At 55.9% G+C, this 9682-nt stretch overlaps 1 protein-coding gene across 2 annotated transcripts; it reads right to left on the bottom strand.

The window, feature by feature from the left end:
* Positions 1-246: 246 nt before the first annotated feature.
* Positions 247-8731, bottom strand: TLE5 (TLE family member 5, transcriptional modulator). 2 transcript variants are annotated; one of them, XM_054291223.1, is made up of 7 exons: positions 8623-8731; positions 8218-8315; positions 6771-6834; positions 4712-4756; positions 3563-3625; positions 2069-2143; positions 247-501 (listed from the first exon to the last, which is right to left on the bottom strand). In XM_054291223.1, the coding sequence occupies exons 1-7, from the start codon at positions 8647-8649 to the stop codon at positions 280-282; spliced, it is 594 nt and encodes a 197-aa protein (XP_054147198.1). In that variant the 5' UTR covers positions 8650-8731; the 3' UTR covers positions 247-279. The 2 variants fall into 2 exon arrangements, with proteins under 2 accessions (XP_054147198.1, XP_054147199.1); XM_054291224.1 differs by having other exon boundaries at positions 247-498.
* Between the last annotated feature and the right edge of the window lie 951 nt (positions 8732-9682).

The following is a 9682-nucleotide window of genomic DNA, read 5'->3' as shown; positions in this document are numbered from 1 at the left end:
CAGGCTGGGCACAGGGACAGCACGATTGGCCACACGGGTAATGCTATGGCGCTTTGCATCGCTGTGCAGCAGCCGGGGACGGCGCTGGGGACACCCCCAGGCGATGCCACCCGCCCTTGGGGACAGGCCTTGGCCGGCTGCCACCCAGCACGGGTCACCACGGCCCTGCTGCACAGCGAGCAGAGAGAGATACTGCATTTTGCACTAACCCGCCCCTCCCTCCCTCTTCCCTCCCTCCCTCCCCAGCCCAGCCCCTTCCCCCGGCCCCACGGGCGCTCTCTAATCCGATTTCTCGCCGTCATCATCTTGGTGGGCATCCCCATCGTGGCCGTTCTTGTCCTCCTTGGAGAGGTGAGCCTGAGAGCCCAGGGCTGACAGCGACAGGAGCCCGGTGCCGGCGCTGACAGCGGGCAGAGAGGGAGGCTGGAGCCCCACGGGCAGCGGGGTCAGGGGCAGAGCGAGGGCTTGGAGCTGGGACAGCTGGTGAGCCTGGAGCTGCTGCTGTAGGGAACCATGGACAGACACACAGACACAACGGGGGATTGTCATTCTGAGTGCACTTGGTTAAAACAGGGGTTTAAACAAGCTTGAAGCTCTTTTCCCACCCAACTCTGAGGTGCTGCTGCTGTAGGGAATGATGGAAAGACACACAGACACAATGGCAATCAAATTGTCATTTTGAGTGCATTTGGTCAGAGTGTGGCAGCAATCGAGGTCATAGTAGGAGTTTAAACAAGCTTGAAGCTCTTTTCCCACCTAACCCTGAGGTGCTGCTGCTGTAGGGAACCATGGACAGACACACAGACAAAATGGCAATCAAACTGTCACGACTGTGGCAGCAATGGAGGTTAAAAAGGGGTTTAAGCAAGCTTGAAGCTCTTTTCTCACCCAACCCTGAGGTGCTGCTGCTGTAGGGAAGGATGGACAGACACAGACACAACGGGGGTATTGTCATTCTGAGTGCACTTGGTTAAAGCAGGGGTCTAAACAAGTTTGAAGCTCTTTTCCCACCTAGCCCTGAGGTACTGTTGTAGGGAACTGATGGACAGACACACAGACACAACGAGGGTATTGTCATTTTGGGTGCACTTGGTCGGAGTGAGGTTAAAGTAGGGGTTTAAACAAGCTTGAAGCTCTTTTCCCACCCAACTCTGAGGTGCTGCTGCTGTAGGGAATGATGGACAGACACAATGTCACTCAAATTGTCATTTTGAGTGCATTTCGTCAGAGTGTGGCAGCAATGGAGGTTCAAAAGGGGTTTAAATAAGCTTCAAGGTCTTTTCCCACCCAACCCTGAAGTGCTGCTGCTGTAGGGAACCATGGACAGACACACAGACACGACAGGGGTATCATCATTTTGGGTGCACTTGGTTAAAGCAGGGGTTTAAACAAGCTTGAAGCTCTTTCCCCACCCAACCCTGAAGTGCTGCTGTAGGGAACCATGGACAGACACACAGACATAATGGCACTCAAATTGCCTTAAGTGTGGCAGCAGTCAAGGTTAAAGCAGGGGTTTAAATAACCTTGAAGCTCTTTTTCCACCCAACCCTGAGGTACTGCTGTAGGGAATGATGGACAGACACACAGACACAATGGGGACATTGTCATTTTGAGTGCACTTGCTTAAAGCAGGGGTTTAAATAAGCTTGAAGGTCTTTTCCCACCCAACCTGAAGTTCTCCAGTCCTGCTGCTGTGACAGTCTCAAGGGAAGACTCAACACTGTGTCCCCAGCAGGACACACAGCCCCTACCCCACAGGACATCTGGCCCCAGGCTCTGGCAGTCCCAAGGCTGCAGATAAAGCCCTCAGTCACAACTCCGACCAAGAGCAGATGGTGTTTTCATGCTGAGTGCCTGCTCTGGTCCTGCTCAAAACCAAAGTTCCTCTGCTGGCTGGGGCAGAGCAGGGATCCCTGCACACACCACAGCAAGCCTGGGTGCCACCAGCCCTGTGCCAGCCCAGCCTTGCAGCCTCAGGACCTGAGCAGGGTCCCCTGATGTCCCCAGGTCAAGAATTCACATCCCAGAGGCCAGAATTCCCTCCCAGCCCAACCCAACCCTCACGTACACGGATGATGGAGTTCAGTTCTGGTGCTGTGACCTGCTTAGCTCGTTCAATGGCTCCCAAGACTTGCTGCTGATGCTGGCAAGGAGAAAACAGAAGAATTTGGGGTCACTTGGAGTGCTACAGGGAAGCAGAACAGGGATCAAGTGCACACAGTCAGGCTGGTTACACCTGCACACACCCAGACAAGGAAACGCCTTTGTCTCATCCTCTTCCTCACCACAGGGTCAAACAGGTTCCCTCTTATCCCCACCCTTGTCCCGCTCTCCACACACCCAGAGATCCTTGGCCAGAAAGCTCCAGGGTGGGCAGTGCCTCATCCTGCCACCCTTCACCTACACAAAACAAGCCCTAAAAATCAGAAGCTCTTGTGAAACTCCTTGAGACACATCCTGGATACCAAACTCAGCAGCAGCTAGGTGTCCCAAACACAGGAAGAAAAAATTGGTGGATCATATAATTAAAAATAAATAAAGGAGAGCTGTATGTGCTCCTTGCGGAGCATGAGGTCTCTGAAACACCAGGACTGCCCACTGCACTTCAGCAAGGAGATTTTTCTTTTCATTTTGGCAGCAGGACAGGGTTAAGGATTGCATTAAGATGCAAAAGATTTAGCAGGGGCTTAGTTATTAGGCAACCCTGATCTGATCAGCAAGAGACTTTGTCTGTCCTAAGAACAGGTGGGTGGGAAAAACAGAACCTGTGCCCCAAGCCCAGCACTGAGCCCAAGCAAGAATCCTCCAACCCCCAAAGGGCCAGGAGAGCTGCTCAGGGCTCAGCCTCCATGGGGAGACAGAAAATGCAGCTCTGGAAGTGCTTAATCCTCCCCTGCCTCAGACAGAGGCTCCCAAGCACCCCCTCCCCCAATTAATTTCTCAGGGGAGTGGGAGGAGCCCATCAGCTGCATTAATTAATGAGGCAGAGGAACCAGATCTCAGAGAGGATGAGAGGAGGTATCCTCCATATGGAGGTATTTTTTTTTAAGTGTCCTTCTCCCCCAGTTACCACCCAAAGCTGCCACTGCTGACGTGGCTGATGGAGAGAGCAGGAGCAGCTTTGTCCCACAAAAGGGAACTGGAGTTCTGGATACTGAGAATTTTACAGTTTCTGTGCTGACAGACTCTGACCCCACTGCATTTGACCTGAGAGTGTGGAGAAACCTTCCAAAATTGATTGATAACACTGAGATTATGGGTGTGTAGTTTGATTAGAAGTGTGTAATATCACAGGGTAGAAAACTTAAAGAGTTTAGAGATTTAGAATATAAAACTCTAGAATATAAACAGAACTTTAGAATATAAAACTTTAGAATATAAATAGAGCAAGACAGAAGTTTTAGGGTGGATCAACAGAGCATCACACAGTGCTCCAGGAGCCAACACTGCCCTGAAGGGCTGGGCTGAGGGCAAGCAAGGGTTTGCCAGCCCAGGGGTGTCTGTGACACTGCAGAGGGACAGCAGCCTCCATGCCAACACACCCCCCAAGCTGGGGACTCACCTCTTGTGAAAGGTAGGGCAGAACCTGTGCACAAATCCCATTTAGCCTCTTGACAATTTCAGCCTAAAAGGTGGGAGAAATAGAGAGGAAAAGTCAGGCAGATCAAGACTGACCAGGCACAGCATCAGCTGCCCCTTCCCTCCTCTTCTGTGACAAAACCCACCCTCCTGGCAGCACCCTGGTGCCACGGGGATCCCCTTGCCCCCCTGAGGCTCCTCACTGCATGGTTAAATGAAGGGATGCTGCTGATTGCAAAGAGCAAAGTTTTATTGTTCCTCTTCCTCTCCAGGTCCCCAACATTTATTTAATAAATTGGGAGCAACCAGAGAGCAGAGTTCCTGCAGAGGCAGGTGGGGATGTGCTGAATTACATCTGCCATGTGGACAGACAGATACACTCGTGGCTGTTCAGCCCCCTCAGGACCCTCACAGCAGCACTGGCACCTTCTGGGCTGTTAAATGTTTTTTCTCTAAATAGTGAAGCTTTCAGTCCTTTGCAAATCACTTTCTAAAGGACTCAAAACACAGAGCCAAAGGGTACAGGGACACACCAACCCCAACAGCAGCACAGGGAAGCAGATCAGGCTGGGAGATGTTTGTGGGAGGATTTGTGGCTCAGATTCTTCTCCAAGATGCAGGTTTTCCCAGGGAAGCCAGCCTCATGGGCTTAGCAACAAGGGCAATGGGATCAGAAGCACCAAGTGCCTTTGTGAGGAACAGAACTGTGCTAAGAGGCTTAAACTGAGCCAGGACTTTGTGGCTGGAGCTGAAGCCAGATAGAGACAGGCTCAGAGGAGGCTCATGTTGTTAACACCACAGGTAATTAGTCACTGGGGATAATTAACAACTTAACCACCACTGAGGGTAATGAGCAAACTTATCCATCCAGGCTGCCACAGAGTCTCCAAGCTGCAGCTCCAGACCCTTCCTGGTGCTCAAATACCTGTTCAGATCCTGGGGAGAACCACAGGGTGCCCAGAGCCCAGGATGGGATCCCACTGTGATCCTGAGATGTGGGGGGCCCTGCATTTCAAAGGCAGCTCTGACATTTTACAGGCTGAAAGGCAACTGAAGTGACAGAGGGAAGCTCAGAGCAGACAGCCCACCTTCCCCAGGAATTGCAGCACTTGGAGATGCTTTTTCCCCCTACCTGTTTGTGCATTTCAATATTCAGCCCGTAGGACATCTCATAGTACTGCAGAGCAGGAGAGAAGAGAACAAAATGAATTTTAAGTGCTGGGAACCACCACTGCATCCCTGGCAAGGTTTTCTACAAAGCCCCAGGAAACAAAGGCAAGCACAGAGACCCCCTCCAGGTGCTCCCTGCCCACCCTGCTCCAGACTGGAGTTTTGCCCCACAGGATTCCCCTCACAGACACTTCTCCACAGTCTGCACCGAGGTGAGAGTGAGCGATGCTGTGTCAAACCTGGAAAAAGGCTCAGGGCTCCAGACTCCCCTAAGCACAGCCAGGAGAGAGAGAGAGGCAGCCTGGCTCTGTGAGCTCTGCCTGGCCAGGGTCCTAAAGCCCACATGACTCCTTCAGCAGCAAATGGGAGAGATCACAACTGGACTTCAGCTAGCAAGTAACACATCCAGCTGCACACAGCTCCAGCTGTTTAGGAAGGAGTTATGTGGAAACCTCCCCCCTCCACACACAAAAACAACCCACCCAGAAAACCCCTGCACAGCAGCAACAGGCAGCTACAGGCAATCTATTGGCACAAGCAGCTAATTCCTGACCCCTGGAAGAAGCTGTTAGCAAGCTGATGTTTTGAGAGTTTAGAAACCTCCTCCTGCAGCCTGCAGGCTGCAATCCTGATTCTTGCAAAGGGAAAAAAGAACAATCCACATCTGTGCTCATTTAGCTGAAGATCACTGGCACCCTGGTACGGGCGACGGAGCCCGGCTCGGTATCAGGATGATCTCAGCCTGCTGCGGGCTCTCGAGGCTTCTTTGCATTCTGAAGACCGAGCAGGAAGCAGGAGCCCGTCCCCCAAGCTGCCAATTGTGACTTTATTCAAAAAAAACCAGAGCAGCTGTAGCAGCTTTGCACATTCACAGGAGCCCTCCCCGTGCTGGGGAGAGGCAGCAAGAGCTGCTGTGCCTGCAGAGCCTCCAGCACTGCACCACGAGCAGCAGCCCTTCCCTCTGCTGCTGACAGCAACCTGAATCAATTCTGGCGACTGCCAGCGTTAAGGGGAAAAAAAAATAAATAAAAATTAAAAAAATGTATCTTGGCCACTGCTGGAGATGAGGGTTTCCGTGCAGACTGCACAGGAAGCAATTGTTTACCAGTGAGAACGGGGCAGGCTTCCCCATGAGCACACCAGGAAAGCTGTGAGCTCTTCTCCTTGTCCCCAGCCCCAAGCACACCTTGCTCCCCACAGCCTCAGAGCCTGGCCACAACAGCAGAGAAGGGGCCAGCCAGCTTCCCTTATTTCTGCTTTTTTAAGTCTTAACTCTGCTCTGAAGAGCTGCTCTATTAATTTCAACATCTTATCTCTTCTTTCCAGGGCAGGTGCAGCAGCTGGCAAGCAGGAACCAGCTCATCTTCATGGACAGTATTGCAGCCTCCTATCATTAACTCCATGATAGGGAAGGAAGAGACCACAGCCCTGCCTGGCTGTGCCACAAGGGCTCCTGAGGCATTACCTGGCAGGCAAAACCCTCACCCTGCCCACCAGAACGTGGCTGTTTGCTTGGAAAGCCACAGCCAAGCCTGCTGCCCACATGTGGCACCATTCCTCATGCCTGGGACACACGTGCCAGCACTCAGCACCCAGATCAGCAAGGCTGTGGGGTCACCACAAGGTGCGCAGGGCACAGAAAGTTGATTTCTGCTTCTAACTCACAGCTGGCTTGTGGGGTTTCCCAGTTTCACGACTTCCCAGAGTACTGCTTTGTCTCCCACTGGCCACAACCTTCCCAGAGTCCCCAAACCCCTGCACACCAGCACCTTGCATCACCTCCTCAGGTATGTAAAAGCTGTCACTTCCTTTGAGCCAAGCACCCACCAAGCAATCCATCAAAAAACTCCCTCCCACCGTGCATTTCAACAACCCCCTGCATGCAGCCAACACAAAACAACCCCATTTTCAGAAAAGAGCCAATTCCAGCCCTGCTGAGAGCCCTGGAGCTCTGGCAGAGCCCAGGCACAGGCACCTGCTGGTGTTGCCACCCACACACTCTGCTCTGGGCTGCTCCTTACCATGACGTAGTGACGCTGCATCTCCGATTTCTCGCTGGCTAGTTTGTCACATTCCAACTTCAAGCTGAAAAGCCAGAAAAGAGTAAGGAAAAAACCACAAACAGGAGGTGAGAGAGTTGATCTCCACAGAGCAGCTGCTTCCTGCATGGCCTCATCCCGGCCAGGCTGGATTCTTGGATATCATTATCTGGATTTTTCAAGGGGTGGCCAGAGCAGAGCCCAGACAGGCTGTGGTGACCACACAGAGCCTTGCTCCCACTTTCTCAGCACACACTCAGGAAAAGGACACAAGGCTATCCACCAGCAGAGCACTGACCTCCCTGCAGGCAAATCCATTCCACAGGAAGCTGGGGAGAAGCAGAGTTGGCTGCCCAGGGAGGGGTTTGCCTTTCCTCAACAGCTCGCTGGCAGCTGGGGACAGATTCTGGCACAGAACCTGTCTGCAGCACTCAAGAGATGTTCCAATACAACATCAAAACCAAAGCCAGACCCACTTCTGGATGGATGGGGGTGGAAGGGGGGGGGAGGCAGCACAACTCTCCAGAAGCAAGGATTTTTCTCCTCTCTCCTAGATTCTTCACACCCTTCAGAGAAAGTGCCGCTGCTCCCAGTGTTTTATGAGACTCCAACTCACCAGCCGAGCAACTGCAGCCAGCATGTGCTGTGGTTTTATGTTTCAAACAAGAAACAGCTTCACCTACACAAAACCTGCTCCTTCTTGAGCAGATTAAGTCCAAGGGGGTGGAGCGGCATGGGGGGAAAGCTTCCCTTTCAGCAGGAACCCCTTCTCCCCTGCTGGCACTGCCAAGGCACAGAGACACAAGGAAATGGCCACTTCCCAGCAGTTTTTCTGCCTGCTCCTGCCAAAATGAAACCACCACAAACACGCAGGCAGAGCCCGGGCTGGGGGACATTTGCAGCCACATGGCAGCAATGCACACACCAAAATCAGCGCCAGGCTGTGGCAGAGGGCATCACCCAGATAATTTAAACCAAAGGGCTTTGTGTTTATGTCAGACACACACACACACAGGCAAAGCAACAGATTGTCTCAAGCCAGCTTTTGGGTCAGCAGCACTATTTCCACACACACATTCACAGAAAAGTAGATGCTTTTGGATTTTAAGTGCTCCCTGCGGCATTTGCAGTCCAGGAATGGTAGCCAGTGAGAAAAACTGAGGAAAACTCCCAGCAAGAGGCAGGAGGCCTGGCAAGTGTCTGTGCAGTCCTGGCTGAGCAGCACATGGAGGAAAGACCTTGGCTGGGGAAGGGAATGGGCGTTCTCCTCGCCGGGCTCCCATGTGAACACCACCAACGCCAAAGCTGTCCCAAGCTCCGCCACCGGCTCCCCTTCCCCAAATCCTCACCCGGTCCCGGGAGCGAAGCAACGAGCGGAAGAACCGGAGCGATTCCCGTGCACCGGGACGGCCCCGTGGGCAGCACGTACCTGTGGTACTGGGCCTGCAGCAGCTGGAACTCGTCCTTGATGCGGTCGCACGAGTCGGAGGTCGTGAACTTCAGCTGCTGAGGCAGGTGAGAGGAGCCCTTGAACAACAGGAGACAGCGCTGGGGCCGGAGCCGGCGCCCGCCGGGCCCCGAGCCCGCCCCGCTCTCGCCGCCCCGGGGCCCGAGCCCCCGCCGGGGGGCAGCGCCCGTGCCCGGGACGCGCCCAAGGTCACCCGTGGGGCCCCTTCCCCGCCTGCCGCCGCCCCTCGGCACCGGCGGCGGGAGGCGCTCGATCCCCCGGAGCCCGCGGGGCCGAGGGAGGCCGGGCAGCCCCCGGGCAGCCCCCGCGGCCCCGCCGGCGCCCGGCCCCGCCCCGCGGCCGCTCCGGCCCCGGGCCGCGCCGTACCGAGTGCCGGCTTTGTGGAAACATCATGTCAGGTTGCGGCTCGGTCCCCTCACGGAGCGGCCCGCTGCCGCCTGGCGCCCCCGCCGCGGCTCCCCGCGCCGCCGCCGCCTTTGTCCGCGCCGGGTCCGGCCGCCCCGGCCCCGCGGCCGCCCCGCCCCGGCCGCGCCGCTCGCCCCGCGCCGCTCCCGCCGCCGGCGCCTATTGTCTAATGGCGGCTGCGGCTCCGGCTCCGTCCTGCGGCTGCTCGGCACCACCTGCCGCCGCCGCCGCCTCCCCGGCCCGGGCGGGCCCACGGCCGCGCCCGCCCCCGCCGGTCCCCGCCCCCGCCAAGCGGCGCCGCCGGCCGCGGGCACCGGGCCGGGCTGTGCTCCCTGCGCCGCTCCGTGTCCCGCTCCGGGCCCTCACTGTGGCGGGGCACGGGGGATGCGGCCCCGTGGTCTACACGGGCCTTGCCCCGCCGGGCTTTGCTCCCCTCAGCCTCCGGTGCGCGGCCTGCTGGGTGTCCCTGCCCGTATCCCCGGGCCCTCCGAGCCCCCGGCTCGTCGGGTGTCCCTGCCCGGGCCCTCCGAGCCCCCGGCCCGTCGGGTGTCCCTGCCCGAGCCCCTCAGAGCGCAGGGTCCGGCCGGCCTGAGGCGCATCCGTAGCCCCGGACCGGCCCTTGCCGGGCACTGAGCTCCTCGCCCTTCCCAGCTCATTTTCTCGCCCTTCCCCAAGCAGAGCAGGCGTTTTTTAACCCAGAGTTTCGTTTTGCTTTATTTCAGCGTTGCCCTTGGCTAAGCGTGAGGGAAGGCAAAGGAAAAAGGTAATTCGCCTACAAGTGGCCTCCAGAGAAAGCTCTGATCTCCAAACAATGCGATATTCTGCTCTGGATGCAAACTTTGGTCCTAAACCTGCTGCCTTGAGCAGACCCTGCAGTTCGTGTCCTGTGGGATCGATTGCATCCCCCCAGAGAGCAGTGGGGTGGGGAATTCAGCCACAGGCTTTATTTCTGGAAGGATTTTGTTGCCATGGGGCCACTTGCAAAGCCACACTCACAAATGTGCCCGTGCTGGGGTAAGAT

Source organism: Melozone crissalis, unplaced genomic scaffold (assembly GCF_028551555.1).
Source record: "Melozone crissalis strain CALT ecotype California unplaced genomic scaffold, PUWL_Pcris_2 ptg000088l_1, whole genome shotgun sequence".
In the NCBI taxonomy this organism is placed as follows: domain Eukaryota; kingdom Metazoa; phylum Chordata; class Aves; order Passeriformes; family Passerellidae; genus Melozone; species Melozone crissalis.
This window is presented reverse-complemented; position numbering and strand designations above follow the sequence as displayed.

What these genes read in the sequence shown, in the direction of transcription:
- TLE5 (XM_054291223.1), bottom strand. Translation starts at nt 8,649, where the DNA reads ATGATGTTTCCACAAAGCCGGCACTCG. An exon ending in ATATTGAAATGCACAAACAG is followed by an intron (nt 3,626 to 4,711) that starts GTAGGGGGAAAA and finishes CCCACCTTTTAG; the next exon opens with GCTGAAATTGTCAAGAGGCT. An exon ending in TGCCCTACCTTTCACAAGAG is followed by an intron (nt 2,144 to 3,562) that starts GTGAGTCCCCAG and finishes TCTCCTTGCCAG; the next exon opens with CATCAGCAGCAAGTCTTGGG.